This window comes from Canis lupus, chromosome 13, assembly GCF_048164855.1.
Source record: "Canis lupus baileyi chromosome 13, mCanLup2.hap1, whole genome shotgun sequence".
NCBI classification, from domain to species: domain Eukaryota; kingdom Metazoa; phylum Chordata; class Mammalia; order Carnivora; family Canidae; genus Canis; species Canis lupus.
In genome coordinates, this window is record NC_132850.1 from 41,206,487 (window position 1) to 41,223,974 (window position 17,488).

Below are 17,488 nucleotides of genomic sequence, written 5' to 3' on the forward strand. Positions count from 1 at the left end.
GCCTAAGGTATTTTGAGGGCAAAAAGGGAAAACAGACCTGAAAGTCCTCAATACAATGTAGTGAGTGCCCTGCTTAGTGTCTTCTTTCCCACTTCTTCATATTCAATCTCTGAGAGAGAAACAGATACTTTCAAGCAATTGCACTAAGATAACTAGAATGGAGAAAAAAATGGATAGAATCTTATAACTAGTTTTTATTTACTTAAAAATGGGCACTGAGCACCTCCTATTTGCCAGTCCTTATGTCAATTTTAGAACTGCTTTGGGCCTTCACCTAGAAAAGACCCTAGGGCTAGATGTAAAGATGAGCTTGTTATAAAACAGCTAGCTAAATGTTCAAATTAAGATTTAAACAAGCCATTTTTTCCATTCTAAATTATTGCTGAAGGTGTTCTTTTTTTCATGTTTTGTAATGAGGCTTTGAGGTCAATATGCAATATCTTCAGAATTCTGAATATCAGATGTAATAATTGGGAACTCGGGACAAAAATAGTAAAATGAACTGGCCCTCTGGAGGACAAATATAGATACCTGGATTACACTACACGGTCCTCTCGTGTTGTCTTCAGTGGCCTAATATTTCACTTTATTTTCTCTGCATTAGAAAATATTGAGATGTAAGTATTCCTGTACTATAATGCCGGTGTGGGGTTTTTCTCCTGCATTTGAGGAATAGAGTTAAAAAAGCAGTGAGTTGAGCTTTTTGATTTTTTGGTATCTCTCTAAAAGACACACTTTTTGTTTTCCTTGCCTTTGTGGCACTGATTCGATTTCATCCACACTTGTCTTGTTCATGTCTGTACCTCTAGCAGCTAACCTAAATACTGGCTCTGTAAACAAATGTCAGAAGATACTTAACTTGTTTATTTGAGCCCTTGAAACATATTTGTGACCTTTTCCCCCCTGGTGAATGAATAATGGCTAATAATCCAAATGATTTTCACTAAATAAATAATCACCAATATTTAATGAGCATATTCAGTACTGTTGAGGTAAATTTGCCTTCCTATCACGTAAAGAGCATCAGGATCTACTTGCCTCATAGCCCTCTGATTTCTCTGCTCTGTCTCTGTTCTGGAATGGTATAACAAGTTAGCCTACAGAAATCACTTCCCTATGCTGAGTTTGAGTTTTACTCAGACTTGACCAGATTTTTGGTCTCCCAGGCAATTTGAGGTTCTTGAGTCTTGTGTAGCTGTTATATGTAAGTCTTTACTGTTTTGTTCCCTGGTCTTCTTAGGCTGAGTGCCTGTTTTGGGTTTGTTTTTTGTTTTTTTTTGGGGGGGGGGGTTGTGGGTTTTTTTTTTTTTTTTTTTTTTTTTTGTGAAGGAGAATCATTTGAGCCTCTTTCTTGCTTTCCAAATGTACGGCATCTACCTGTTGCCACTCACGTTCCCAATTCTGTTCACATAGCCCTTCCCAAGTTTATGCAGCGCAGGTCTGTTTCTGGGTTGCATGGAACTTTTGCATTCTCTTTCCTCTTGTCATTCTTTTTTTTGTTTTGGGTTGTTGTTTTTTTTTTAGATTTTATTTATTTATTTGTTTGTTTATGAATGAAAGGGACAGAGGAGAGACAGAGGGAGAGGGAAAGAATCTGAAGCAGAGACTGCACTGAGTAAGGAGCTTGAGGTGAGGAGCTCGACATGGCCGCTTAACACCAGGCTTGATCTCCCAACCCTGAGATTCATGAGCTGAAACCAAGAGTTGGACAGTTAGTTGACTAAACCACCCAGGGGTCCTTCTCCTCTTGTCATTCTTAATTAACTCCTCAGAACATTTGGTTCTTTCTTATTTAATGGACGTAATAGCAGAATTCTACTAAGCAGATAATTATCAAACATTTTGGGGAGGGGAGAAGTATGATGAAAGTGAGGGGATCCATTAAAAGTAACCTTGTTTGTATGTAGAGGATCTTTGTCATATCCATGCCCTGGATGGAGAGGCCCCACTGCCACGGTCACTGATGGTGAGCTCTGTGAGGACAGGGGCCATGGCTGCCGCGTCCAGTACTTGATATAGCCCAGCATAGGGTCCAGGTAAGGTAGGCACCCACCAAGTACTGGTTGTATAAACAGATTTTTAAAAATTGATTAATTTTGGAAGTTGGGGCTATTTTTCTCCTTAAAGAAATGATGTAAGTTTGCATCCAAGGATATTGTACATGGTTTCTAAAACTTCACTTGTAAAGCTGCTCTGTCAGTAACAATAGTGGAGTATTGATAAGGGTACATGTTTCTTCTCTCTGTATAATTGCTACCTGTTCTATAGTCTTCTTACTGATCCTGTGTTCAGCTGAACATTTTTTGACAGATAAGCGTCTTTAATCCCTGCTCAGGCTCTTGAGAGGCTGACAGGTGATAATGGTGCCTTAATATCACTTAATTCTCTAAAAATCAGGTTGCACAACAACCTGATTTCCCTTGAGCACTTAGGTAACATTAGCCCCCTAACAACTTCCAGACAATAATACTGATGGGCAGGTGTAGGGGAAACAAAGGGCTTCTCTTCCTTTTCCAAGTTAGCTGGTCCCTCTAGAATCAAATAGTTGGGTCTTTAATGTAGAACACAATTTTTCAGGCTCAACACTATTGATGTTTTGGGTTAGATAACTCTTGGAGAGGGCTATTCTGTACCTTGTAGGATGTTTAGCAGTATCCTTGGTCTCTACCCACTGGATGTTAGCATTACCCCCTCTCCTTAGCCATGATAATAAAAAGTGTCTCTGGACAATGCCATATATCTCCAGGGTGGCAACATGGTCCAGTTGGGAACCCCAGAATATATAGGGCTTGTTGAACCGATTGTACCAACACCAGAGGGTGATGCTGGTAGAAGATGTTCTGGTAATTTTCTGTCCTTAGCAAAAGCGAAGGGGCAATTCTCACTGATGGATGATGGATATTCAAGAGTTTGTCCTGAGGGTGAGCCAGTCAGTCACTTAAACATGAATCTCAGTGTCCTCTTTCGTTTTTTTATTTCACACCTTACCCCAATCCACCCCCTCATAACCACTGTTCCAATTTGTAAATGCCTCACCTCTTCTGCTATCTTGTGTTGATAAGGCTCAAATGCTAACTTAAGTCCCAGTGCCTAAAATCAATAAACCAGCATTTCCTGCAGATCTGCCGTGTGTCAGACTAACATACATATGATCTCATGGAATCCTCTTAGCCGCCATGAGAGAGTTTTCCATATGTTTCACCAGTGAGGAAATGGGAGCACAAGTTCACACAGCTAAGTGGTGGGGTTTAGAATAGTAATCAGGTCTATGTTGTTGAAATATTTTTATCCTTCTGTTCAAGTCTTATCAATATCTACTTGAAATTGAATCACTGTCTACTAAAAATTAGTATCTACCTGAAATTGTGGATCTCCTGGCTTGTGAATAAGAAATGCATTAGGAAAAATGTATGTGCAAGGTCTTAGAACCATAGGCTATTGGAGAAGAGGAGGCTCTCAGACATCATTAGACCATGTCCACCTTGAGATCATCATTCTGTCATTAAACAAATGTATGTTGAGGGCTGTGCCAGGACCTCTGTACACATGTCAAGACAGACAAGGTCGTAAAGACTGCTAACTCTGGGAAACGAACTAGGGGTGGTAGAAGGGGAGGAGGGCGGGGGGTGGGAGTGAATGGGTGACGGGCACTGGGTGTTATTCTGTATGTTAGTAAATTGAACACCAATAAAAAAATAAATTTAAAAAAAAAAAAAAGACAGACAAGGTCTCTGTTCTTATGGAACTTATATTCTCATAGGGTAAATACCCAGGACACAGTATAAACAAATGAATATAGAGTTGAATTACAGTTTGTGATAAGTGCTGTGAAGAAATGAGTAGTGGTGGGGGGGATTGAGAATAACTGGATGAGGGGCAGTTTATTTAGGGTTGTCAGGGAAGTTAACTTTCCTCTTGACATCCCCCACAACACGACATACTGTGCTCTCTCAAAACTATTCCTTTTCTTGAGTTCCTGGCACAGCATAGGTGCTCCTAAATCCCATTTGTATGAAAAGACCATAATGTGTTTTCCCTTGGAGCTGCAGAGCCTAAAAACATGTAGTAAGTGTATTAATTTACTTCTGCTGCTATCACAATTTAACAACAAACTTGTTGACTTAACACAGATTTATTTTCTTACAGTTCTGGAGGTCGGAAGTCATCAAGGTACCAGTGAGACTGTTCCTTCTGCAGGCCTAGGGGAGAATCTGTTTACTTGTCTTTCTCTACTTTATAGGGCATCTGCATTCCTTGATTGATGGCTCTATCCTCTGTTTTCAAAGCCAATTATCATAGCATCTTCTAATCTGTCTCTCTGATTCTGACCCTGTTGCCTCCCTTTTAATTATATTGGGCCCACTCATATAATCCAAAATAATCTCCCATTTTAAGAATCTTGAATTAATTATGTCTACAGAGTCCTTTTTACCATAGAAAGTAACATATTCACATGTTCCAGGACTTAGATCACCTTTGGGGGCCATGAATCAGCAGCCTATCACAGTAAGCAGTAAATGTTAATTTTTATTGCCATGCCTATTCTATTTTATAGAAGAACTTAGAAGTTAAATGAATTGCCTAAAGTCACACATTTAGATGTAGCTTTAGAACCTGTCATCTAAGTAAATGATTTCTATTCTCTCTATATCCAAACTTTTCTTTTCTTTATAGCACTCAATGCAATTTATAATTCTATGACTATTTGTTTTGTTTACTTAACCCCACAAGGGCAGGAAGACCTGTCATTTTCATTCATCAGGGTGTAGCTATCACACAACTCTGTGCATATCTCTAAAAATTTTTTGAATGAAAGGATGAATACTCCTGTATGTAACATATAAATAGTACCATATCATCTACAGATTATTCTGCGCAGCAGCTTAGGGTGGGTTAAAAACCTTTAGAGATTTTTAAAGCATCAAAGGAAAAAGTAACTTCAATGTTGGTCTGTAATTTGAGTAGCTAAGGAAGCGTCCTGTACCTGGCACTATGTATCTGCAGCTACAAGTACTGAACTGTCATTTGTGGTATGCTGCAAGGCACTATGCATTTGAACGTGATAGACTTTATCTGGAGCTCTGATACATAGGGCTCTGTATATTGGCATCAACAGTCTCTTTGGAAACCCCCTAAATGGGTAACTTCATGATTTCAGTTCATGATTAGAGAAAGAAGAAATGCAGAAAACCCAACTGCCTGCTTTGTTACTGTATGAGGTTTTCTTTATTAGACCTTGGGAAGTAACAAAGGAAGAAAATTACAGCTCTTACCCAACCTTGCAGTTGGCGCACACGTGGGTTCACTTAGCAAGTTGTATGGCATTTTCATGAAGAATAAAATCATAAAATTTTAAAAGTTTATGTCTAACACAGTTAATGAGTTCTTAGAAGACTTGAGTGAAAGTACTTTATGCTAAACAAGTATGTGAAGGAAAACTAAAATGCAACACCTCTTCTTATCATGGAAGGCAAATTATATTTATATTATGGAGATACTTTGCTTCACATTGTCCTGGATTTTGCCTAATCAAGACTGTTTGATCAAACATGCTTTACATCTTACATCCTTTTCTCCTTAGGAAATAATATACTTATCATTCAAGGTGTAATTGAAACAATGAAAAAATATGAGGCCACAGGGAGATATTTTCTATTTTGGTATTGTTTTCAAGATCCCAGATTCTTAACCCCACTTGTAACGTATTTATTTTGGTTTTAGTGGCCAAGGATGTCAATATTCTTTTTGATGAATTAGAAGCAGTCAACAGTCCTTGCAAAGATGATGATTCTTTGCTTCACCCTGGAAACCTGACCAGTACTTCAGATGATGCTAGCAGATTGGAAGCAGGGGGAGAGGTAAGTGTATGATTTCTTAAAAATACAGTATTTCACCCAGGTAGGAATCTGTGAAGCATATTCCATGGATTGTTTAAAGTCATTATCTCATTGAACTGTAGGTTTCCGGAAAATAAGGGGCAGGTCTTATATTCTTTTGATTTCCTTCATCAGTCTAGCACATTTCAGTGATCCTGAACCTACCTGTGCTTAAAACAAACTTTCACTAAGTGGTATATTTCCCTTTTTATACCTAGAGACATTTCATTTATATAAAGGGAGATCCTTAAAGCCACCTGTCGTTTTATGATAATCTACATTCTGAGTGTCACTCAGAGAGAGAAAGTTTTACAAGTATGGACTTCCTCATATAAATCACCCAACACATAGAACAATGACACAAAATGGACCAGCTCTCAGTAGATTATCCTGTTCAAAGCCTCCCTGAGTTTCCATTTGCCTCTGTAATCTTATTGCAATTGTAAATAGATCCATTTGTTCATGTGTCATTTTGGAAAAAAAAAAAAACAACTTTTGTTAGGGGCATTCATTCTTGCTTAGATTTTGTCTCAGTGGAGTTTAATACCTTCTTTGTATATGCACTAGATAGAGGTAATGGGAACACAAAATCAGAGTCATTTCTTTATTGCATATTCTTACTATATTTATTATTCCAGAGCCAGTTAACCATTGACAGGATGTCACCTTTGAACAGGGAAAATTGTTTACTTCTACCAAGCTTCCTAAATCTCTTTCTGACAACACCATATGCTACTGCTACTGTCCATATACTTTTTTTTTTTCAAAGAAAAACTTCATACCTTTGTCACCCCTTCACACAGTTACGTTGAATGCCATGATGTGGCATAAAAGAGGGGTCTCCTGAAGGATCTCAAAGAGCACCTAGTCTCATCACCTAACCTTACAAATAAGCAAACAGTCTCAGGAGGGTTAAGGCTTTACTAACCTGATGCCATTGCTGAAACCTTGTTTTTGCAGACAGATACTGATGTGCTAAATCTAAGCAAGAGTAGTTCCCTTGCTTAGCAAATAATTGTTAAGAAAGCATTTGTTTGGGAAGACTTCTGAGTACCTCTCAAAGCAAAAACCAAAAAAAAAAAAATCAGTGAGGATTGATCATCAATTGAAAATGTTTGTACCAAGACATAGGATGTGACATTTCCATCCCTACTGGCTGATATTTTCCCTTTTGGATGAGGTTGCATGTATGGCACTTGTGAAAAAAAGTTGCCATTCTAGCAATGGCCTTGCTAATGAGTCTGGCTTATTTGCCTCCCATCTACCACTATTTGAAACCTGATGTAAACTGGACCTACAGAAAAGGTAGCCAGCCCCCACCCCTCACTTCTCCTTGCTAGATTCATGGACATGTTCTTGAAATCTATCAGCTTGAGAAACTTGACTGTAGCCTAACCAGCCTGTACTTGATGGTCACTTTCAGTGTTGTACATGATTACAACAAGCCTTTGGAGCCTAGATGAAATTATATTATTTTGTTCTTTAATTTTTATGTGTGTACTCACTACAAAATAATATTTATAACTTACATATATGTTTTGAAGCATAGTTGTAATAAAATGAACACCTTAAACTACTATCCAGCTTATAACTAAGATGGTAGTTTTCAAATTAGGTTGACAACCTAGTTGTAGGTTATAACTCCAATTATTTTTAGTGGAATGGAAAATTAATATTAGCACATACACAAGTAGAAAGGATGAGTATTGTCTTGTGAATCTTTTGTCTCAGATACTGGTTATGTTACATATGTACACAGATACGACAAAGTAAAATGTTTTTTTCTTATTGTGGACAGAAAGTTTGAGGAATGTTGAACTAGAGAAACACTAAAACTACCAGAGCTACTTTTAATCTCGTCACTACCTTATCACAAGTTCCATATTCTTGAATTTTTGTTTTGTTTTGTTTTTTTAGTTCTCTTGCTCTAAAAATAGCTTCACCATGCACATCCACAGCCCTAATAACTTCTTTCTAGATTCAGTTTATTTTGTGCTTTATTAAAAATCATGTCGCATGAAGTCTATGACTTGGTTCTTTTCTATCAATACTGTTTTAAGATTCATGCTTACTATTAGATGTAACTGTAGTTCATTCATTTTTACTGTTGTATAATCTTCCACTTCATGATGGTTCTACCATTTATTTACCTATTTGCCTGTCCATGGACATTTGAATTGATTCACATTTTTTGATTTTCTATTCCTATGAACAGTGCTGCTATAGATACATATCTCTTAGTCGCTTAAATAAGGATTTGTCTTGTTATGGGTTTTGTGTTATGCAGATGTTCAGTTTTACAAGATATTGCTAGTGTGTTTCCAGAGTAAGTATAGTGGTTTTCACTCTCACTTTTAGAATATGATCATTCTCAGGTGTTCCAGATCCTTGCCACCATTTGGTATTGTTAGGTATCTTTAGTTTTTTCACTTTCACTGCATTCTTTTTCCAATTTTTAATTTTTTGTTCCCTACTGCTTACATTTTTCATTAATAAGAATGTAATTTTGAGAAAACACAATGAAAACTCATTGACTTCTAATTCTTTAATATTGGCTTAGGCTCAGTTTTATGAGTGTCTTAAACTGGTTTCTTTCTCTTTCTGTGCAGACAGTGCCAGAAAAAAACAAATCAAATGGACTTTACTTCAGAGATGGAAAGTGTCGGATTGACTATATTCTTGTGTACAGAAAATCTAACCCACAGACCGAAAAGAGAGAAGTGTTTGAACGAAATATTAGAGCAGAAGGATTACAAATGGAGAAAGAGGTACGTAGTTTACTTGGATAAGAAGAAACACAAATATGCATCTATTCATATCGAGAGGCAATTAAAAAATAAGCCGTTATGTTATGTTTGTTATGTTAACTGAACACTTCATTTGGGTAGAGTTTGCCAGTCTGCGATGTTTGGGGAGTGTTCCAATAATTAGTTTTTTGAAGCACAGTTTGCTTCTGGGAGCATTTTAATGCCAAAAGAATCCATTAAAATCAAAATACTCCATTTCAATTAAATCACTTGTTTCAAAGTGTTATGATTTACCTGACTTCCTTTTTTTTCTTTTTTTCTTTTTTTTTTTTTTTTTTACCTGACTTCCTATGTCTACTGTTGCTCTTTGTGATTGGAGGGTTCTAGTGCATGGATTTAAGAAAACTTTGGATAAGATATAATCGTCCCACTCTGGAGACTCTTTTTCCATTTCAGGAAATGTAATGAGCTTGGACATCATCATATACCAGGAGAGATTGTCTGGCTGATATGGCCAAAAACACCTGGAATTTAGAAAATGATTCCAGTTTTAAGAGACATTCAGAAGTCTTTTTTTTTTTTTTTAATAAGGTTCCATAACTCAAGAGTTACCTGTGTTTTTCTCTCTCTTCCCCTTCCTCCCTTCTCTGTCTAGAGATTTTCAAGGGAAAAATTACCAAGGAAGGTACCCAAGGCCCAGCCACACCTCTGACAATAACCCACAATGAGATTGTTGTGTACCCCAGAATACCATGCTCATTTATAGAACCTGGTCCTGTTAGCTAGACGATGTAACTCTTCTTAGATTTCCCTTAAACATTTTGCAAAGCTTCTGGAGTTTTTCATAGTCAATGAGGAGAACATACTGGCAGTTAAAAATGTTTGCTTCTGATTCTGCTCATCAAGGCTGAAGGGATAGATCTTTGAAATCAGACATCCAGGTTTTTCTTTGTATGGTACATGCGGTTGCAAGCTGATCTTGGGACACTTTAGATATATGGGACTCTTACAGATCTGTTAGACTGACCTCAACTCTTGAGCATTTATGAAAACAGAAGCAGTATTTCTCCAAAAAGGGAATTAGAAAAATAGCGAGAGGTGCTTTAGTGTCTCAGTCCGTTGAGCATCTGACTCTTGATTTCTGCTCAGGTTGTGACCTCAGGGTACTGAGATGGAGCAGAGTATAGCTCCCAGCTGAGGCTCAGCGCAGAGTATACTTCTCTCCGTTTCTCTCCCTCTCCCTCTGCCCCTCCTCTCACAAGTGTGCTCTCTAATGTGCACTCTTTCTCTTTTGCTACCTCTCTCTCAAATAAATAAATAAATAGATCTTAAAGCAAAAAACAAAGGTGAGATGATTGTGGCTATAACAGGTTCTGCTTCTTTGGAAAGTGAATCCGGGTTCCTCAGAAGACTGTCTCAGTTGGAGATTTCCTTGGAGCAACACACTGAGTTAACTGTGTTGCTGTTTCCACTTTTGTGGGGTTCCAGAAAATCTTTGTTCTACCCACAGAACACATCTTTGATAAATCTTGTTAAGTGCCTATTGAGACAACTGTATACTCTTCTCTTAACACTGATAGTGCATTAATATTCTTATCCTTAAAAAATCATTCCTTCATCTCTTACTCTTCTTTCTTATTCAGAGTTTTTATATCAAGCAATTATGACTTATTAGTTATAACTCAAAAAGCCCAATACTTCTGAATAATACCCAGTACTACAAAGATAGTACATCTTCTGTATGTCCTAATATATCATCTGTGCTACAGTATCCACCTCCTGGAATTAAAGCATGCAGCAGAGAATTGTGTTACCCAGTTGTGCTACCCATGGTGTGCTATATGGTTTGGGTTGTATACAAGCTGATTTTGTTCATTTGTAATTTTTTGAAATTTTAGAAGCTAGGTATTTGTTTCATGCATGCTAGAAAAAAACAGCAATTAGAAAAAAGGTGGTGTCACCATATAGAAAAATTCATAAAAACTTAATCTAAGCACTTCTTTTAACTTTTCCCTCTGAAACGTCTTCCCTGAATGACAGCTTTCCTATTTATCCTGTTCCCCACAATCCTCTATCCACTACCAACAACTAGGTTTTCCTCCTTCTGGAACCTTCCTTCTAAGCAGACTTTCCCACTGCCCCGCTCCAGTCTTTCCTGGAGCCCACACCTTTTGCATACATGGCACAATTGACTCTCATTCAGCCTCTGAGCTCTGTTTTGTGTTCTCATAGCCACAGCAAGCTCAGCAAGAGGGGCCTTTGCAGGTTCTTCTCTGCTTGGGAGGCAGCAGGAAATGATGGATAAATTCATTTTTTCCCTGTCACAAATAATTAAAATAAAATGTCCCTTAGTTGAATAACTAACTTGTATCTACATTGTGTTGTTAGATTTAGAAGCCATCAAAAGCACTCTTATTTAAATCAAGTGTTATATAAACAGGTATAGCAAAGAGACAATAATATTAATAGCTATTTCAGTTTCCAGACGTTGCTTCACTCTTATACAGGAAACGAAGAACTTAGTTAAGGGTGGAAAAGAAAAAAGAAAACCTAGAAAGCCTGGTGTGAATCCATACATGTCTGAAATGCTTAACACTAAATACACTTTATGATTAGTGTTTTTCTTCATTCAGTGTGTGTCATGATGCCCAACAATTATGGAAAACATGTTTCACAGACTTAAGGTTTTTGCCTGCACATCGGTAAAGACAGGCTCTGTCTTTGAACATTTTGGTAGTAAGAGAATCATCATCTCTTTTAACGCTGAATTTCAAGAAACAACTAGGAGAATCTTCAATTCATGATAAAAGGGAAGACATAGTCAAATTTGATCTTTACTAAAAAAAAAAAAAAATTGTCTCTGCCTGATTAGTCAGCAGCAAATTGCTTGCTTTTGGCACCTTGGGTCTTTAATATTCTGTAACTCATCTTCCAGATTAGCCTAGAGAAAGTAGTCCACAGCAAAATTCCCAAGTAAAGTATTATTAGGTCCAAATGATCTGCTGCTTAGTGTCTATTTAAAGAGATCTCCTTTTTAAAGGTAAACTCATATTTACTTATTTGCATTTTCCATTTCGATTTTTTTTTTCATTTTAAATTGTATGCCCATCACTGGCCCTTTGGTACCTATTTTGAAATAATGGTTATCATCAGTGAGAAGTTTATCTTTTCCTGCATATTAATAATCAAATTGTGGATGACTTTTGAATTGTTTGGAATGTGTGAGTAGTAGTTGTATTAATGAAGCACTTTTTCTCTTTAGACTCACACAGAACATGGGGGTAAAACCTCTCTCATTAGTAATTACAAAATAACTATAATTAGATAAATCATACCATTTTGATGATAGTTAATTCATTCACCAAACTTGCACGCTCCCTCTACGCCAGGCCCTGCTTTGAGTACTAGGAACTCAGCAGTAAATAAAACAAAAAGCCCTTTTCTGCTGGAACTGAAGCACAAAATTAAAAAGTAAATATGGGCAGCCCAGGTGGCTCAGCAGTTTAGCGCTGCCGTCAGCCCAGGGCGTGATCCTGGAGACCTGGGATCAAGTCCCGTGTCAGGCTCTCTTCATGGAGCCTGCTTCTCCCTCTGCCTGTGTCTCTGTCTCTGTCTCTCTCTCTCTCTCTCATGAATAAATAAAATCTTTTAAAAAAAAGTAAATATACATAAAATATCAATAAACACTGTGGGGAAGAAAGTAAAGCAGAAAGTGTTGGAAGGGGCTTATAACTTTGTAGAAGTTGGCAAGGGTAGGCCTCTCTTCCATGAAAAGAGAACAGTAAGTTCAAAGGCCCTGAGGCAGAAGCTTCCGTGGTGTGTTCATGGTACACTGAGGAGGCCAATATAACAGGAGTTACTGAGCAAGGTGGAAAATAGTAAGAATTACACCAGAGAGACAAAGGCAGATGGATGACATCAGGCCTTAGTGGTCACTGGGATACTAGCTTTTCTGAGTGACAAGGACATCCTGGGACAGTTTTGAGCAGAGGTATGACACAAATCTGATTTTTGTTTTATTAAGGTCACTCATGTTACATATTGATTTGGGGAGTCCTAGCAAGGACAGATGCAGGGAGATCAGTTAGGAGATTTGTTGCAAGGATTCTGGAAGAAGAGGATGGTGGGTTGTTCAAACACACAGCAGAGATGCTGATAAGAGTAGAAAGTAGACCTTATGGAATTTCAAATAGGTTGGGTAAGTGATGTGAGAGAGAAGAGTCACAGGCTGTTTATCTGTTACATACTACTCATTTAAGGAGTTGGAAGGAAGGAGCTGCTGTTTACAGGGATGCAGAAAAGTGTGGGTCCTCTCGTAGACAGGTTAAGCATGGAGATGTTGAGTAGGACAGAAGAATCTGGAATACAGGAGAGCTCTGACTGGGAGATACACATTGGGATGAACTCTCCAAAGGAATGACTACAAATGGAAGAGAGATCTGAGTATTGAATGTGGGGCATACCTGTGTTGTGAATTTGGAGGGTAGAGAGTAAGCAGCAGGAAGCAGGAGGGAACTCAGAGGGTGTGGTGCCCAGGAAGGAGCTGTCATGTCACATGTTGCTGATGAAGCAAGAAAGATGAGGACCAAAGTTAGCTATTGAATTTAGCAATGTGGAGTTTGGTGAGCTGGGCAAGGAACATTTCTGTGGGGAGGTGGAGGTGAAAGCATGACCAAAGTATATTCAGGAAAGAATGGCAGGAAAAGACTTGGAGTCAGCAGGGATAAATTGGTCTTTTGAAAGAGAGAATGGAGTGATAACTGGAGTAAGAAGTTGCATCAGGAAAGAGTTCTTTCTATTGAAGATAGGAGAAATAATTGCATGCTTTCATGTTAATATAAATCACTTACCTGAGAGGCAAAATCGACATTGTAGAAGCATGAAGGAAGAATTTACAGAGCAGTGTCCTTGAAGCAATAAGAAAAGAATGACCACAAGTTCCTCCTATTGCAGGGACACCATTGCCTGCATCTGTGCCCATGAACAACCTTCCCTCTAGTGCTCAGGGTATCCTGACCATCCTCCTAGCTAAGGCCAACTCTTTGGGCACAAGACTCCATCCTCTCAGTCCTACTCAAGGGCATTGCCCTCAAACATGATTAATTATAGTAAGCTTTAAAAACAGACAAAAAAAGCAAAATAAAGCATTCTGTCAAATTTTTTTCTGTTTTCACTTGTTCCCTAGAAGGATTGAAAACCTAACTGCAATAAACACACAATACTCAAGGTTAGGTGACTTGGACATTTTTCTTTGAGACTGTGATAAAAACTGTATTAAAATTTTAACTCCTATTTATTAAGCTCCTACTATTATCACCCCCATTTTATAGATAAGACAACTGAGGCAAAGCAATACTTTACCCCAGGGGAAAAAGCCAACAAGAGATAAAGCTAGCAGTAAAACCTGGGCATACTTGCTCTCATTCTTATATTGTATTGATGTCTGGTATTTGAAGATGGATCTTGGGGTTGAAGAGGTTAGGAGAAAGGCTGAGGAGACAGGTGGAGTAAGGAAAAGGAAAAGGAACCAGGATTGGGATTCATGATGAGTTGAGTGCTAGACCATAGTTCTTGTGCACTTTGGCTGCCAGTTGCCATGGATCTGAATCTTGTTACAACCACTTACAAGCTGTGTTGTCTTGAATGGCTTACCAAACTTTTCTGGATCTCAGTTTCTGTATTTTTAATAAAGAGGATGATACTGTTTACCATGAATTGCATGACAATTAAGTGAGCTCATATAGGTAAATACATAGTACAGTATAAATCTTTGTGTTTTTTTTTTTTACTTTGCCTTTATTTTGCTTTGTTTTACCTTCTTTTTATGGCAAGTAATATTGATTTTTCTCTATATGTCTGTGTTATAAAAGCTCTTTATTTTAAAAGTGGGTCAGCTTAAGAAAATAAAGGCAATTAAAATATGTAATTTAGAATATTTAAATATAATTTAAAATAGTAGATGCGTACAGATTTGGCAAAGATTGAGAAGTTGGCACAAGCACAGTTCCACTCTTACTTGCCTAGTGGTTGTGGTGGAACGACCTTAAAGTCAGTAAGGCTGCCTCATGGTTTTCACACCTTTGTATAATTCCTCCCCTTAAATGCAGGCAGGATGTGGGACTTGCTTTTAACCATAGGCTATAGCCAATGTAGTAGAAAGTCACTTCTGTGATTGTTTATGGTACATAAGACCCCAAGCTGACTGGCATTAGAAAGACTCTTATTTGTTGGATTTAAGGAAGTAAACTACCATTTTGTAAGACATTCTGTGAAGAGGGTCAGGTACAAAAAAAGGTGGGGTGGCCTCTAGGAGTCAAGAGTTGCCCTCACTTGACAGCCAGCAACAGAATAGGAAACTCAGTCCTACAACAATGAGGAGGTGAATTCTACCAACAACTGGGGGAATTTGAAAGCACATCTTTCCTCAGCTGAGCCTCTGATGAGATGGTAGCCCTAAACGAGAGCTGTATTGGAACCTGGTGAAGACCCCAAAGCAGAAAAGCCAGCTAAGTTGTACTTGGGTTCCTGACCTACAGAAACTCTGGGATCACTACTCTATGTCATTTTAAGCCTCTAAGTTCATGGTATAATCTGTTATACAGTTGTAGGTACCTAATAAAATGAATAAGAGTCTGGGGCTAGATATTCTCAGTGCTTATTTTTTCTGCCACTAAAAGCTGTGTACTCCTAGGGAAGTTAGCTCAACTACAAAACGAGACTAATGAGATATATTTCATGGTTATTATGATAGTTAAATGAGATAATTCATATCAAGTGCTTAGCTCTATATCTCATATTTTAAGCATTTAATAAATCTATTATAATTATAATTATAATTATAATAGCTAAATAAAGTATATTAACACTTTTAAAATAGTTTTTCAAGATAAACTTTAGAAAAATTTTCATAGAGTTTGTAAATTCCTTAAACTATAGCCATTAGGAATAGGAACATCAGCTGACCATATATTGTTAATGCACTAATGAGATGAATGGTTATCTTTAATGTTCTTGGAAAAACAGAATACATCAGGTAACAAATTAAGTATTGTCAAGGTTCAGGTATTTATCTGCTTCCAGAGAATTTGGTTTTGGGTTCATTAGGGAATGAAGTTATAGATCAATCCAGAGCTTAAAACAAACAAACAAACAAACAAACAAACAAACAAACAAACACAATAACACCAACTAAACTGTATTTGTTTGCTCATCCTAGTCTTGCTTTACCCTATTCAAGGGAAAATTTCACAAAGATTTCTCCATTTAAGACTCTAATTTCACTCAGATGTTCTCTGCCTACACAGGCTTCTGGCCTATACTACCCTTTGTATTTTACATCCCTGTTTATGTTTTGTAACCACATCCAGCTAGTTGCTGTAGATGCTCTCTCAGGATCCAGAGCTCTGAGATATGAGGAGAAGAGAACCAGGGACTCTTCCCTTTCTTCACAGTTAAAACCATAATGATGAGTGTCTAAAATAAATGAGTGTCAGGACAAACTCAACTATCCAAATTCCAGTCCTCTAGTGTTTTCTGGCCTGAAGAGAGAGACTTACTTTACTTAATCTCCACTTTCTTATATGTCACATGTATGTATTATCAAGGGTCTCAGGTTGAGATAAAGGGAAAAAGCAATTTAAGGACAATCATAAGCACTGAGCAGAGAAAACAGATTTTCTCTGAACATCAAAGCCCTAGAGATTCCTTGAAGGTCTGTGTTAGCCCATTCAGGCTCTTATAACAAAATACCACAGACTGGATGGTTTATAAACAATAGAAATTTCTCACAGTTCTGGACACTGGGAAGTTCAAGAACAAGCAACCCACAAATTTGGTGCCTGCTGAGGCCCTGAGTCCTGGTTCATAGCCATTGCCTTCTCACTGTTTTCACATGGCAGAAGGAGTGAGCTACCTCTCTGATGTCTCTTTTATATATAAAGGCTCTAATCCTGTTCATGAAGCTTCTACCTTTCTGACCTAATAACCTTCCAGATGCTTTCATCTCTTAATATCATCACGTTGGGGATTAGGATTTCAACATATTTTTGGGAGACATAAAGCATTCAGGTCATAGTGTCTTTTAGGGGTTACCATTTTAATGGTAAGGTTCCATTTAATTTTAGTTCCACTATAGTTAACATACGGTATTATATTAGTTTCAAGTGTACAACATAATGATTCTACAATTCTATACATTGTTACTCAGCGCTCATTATGATAAGTGTGTTCTTAATATCCTTCACCTATTTCACCCACCACCCCTCTGATATGCTTTATTTTAAGTGAGCACCCTCAATTAAAGTGATTAATTTTTTATTTTTAGGATTTTTTTTACTTGAAACATAGTTCAGAATACATGGTTCTAGGGGATCCCTGGGTGGCTCAGTGGTTTCGCACCTGCCTTTGGCCCAGGGCGCAATCCTGGAGTCCCGGATCGAGTCCCGCGTTGGGCTCCCAGCGTGGAGCCTGCTTCTCCCTCTGCCTGTGTCTCTGCCTCTCTCTCTCTCTCTCTCTCTCCCTCCTCTGTGTGTGTGTCTATCATAAATAAATAAAAATAAATAAATAAATAAAAAGAATACATGGTTCTAAAAGTGTATATAAAACATTCCATCCAAGAAAAATAGAATACAGATTTTCTTCAAGTACACACATAATCCCCTGGTTAAATCACATTAAAAGACATAACAAATACTACAAATTTAAGAAGACTGAAATCATACCAAGTATATTTTTCAACAAAGGTGGTACAAAACTAAAGATCAACAATAAAACAAAACTGGAAAATCTACAATATAAATATTAACATTTAAATATTAACACACTACTCTACAAGCTATCAGCCAAATAAGAAATCACACGGCAAAT

The 17,488-nt window shown here is 37.6% G+C and overlaps 1 protein-coding gene across 10 annotated transcripts in view; it reads left to right on the forward strand.

Moving 5' to 3' along the window:
- Window positions 1-17,488, forward strand: part of ANO4 (anoctamin 4) — a 403,411-nt gene that overhangs the window by 201,284 nt on the left and 184,639 nt on the right. For all 10 annotated transcript variants that reach the window (XR_012005974.1, XM_072773292.1, XM_072773290.1 and 7 more), the window contains 2 exons: window positions 5,722-5,858; window positions 8,486-8,644. Coding sequence is in view for 9 of the 10 variants with exons in the window: in XM_072773292.1 (XP_072629393.1) it covers window positions 5,722-5,858; window positions 8,486-8,644 (296 nt within the window). In the remaining variant the exon portion in view is untranslated. The remainder of the gene's footprint in view (window positions 1-5,721; window positions 5,859-8,485; window positions 8,645-17,488) is intronic.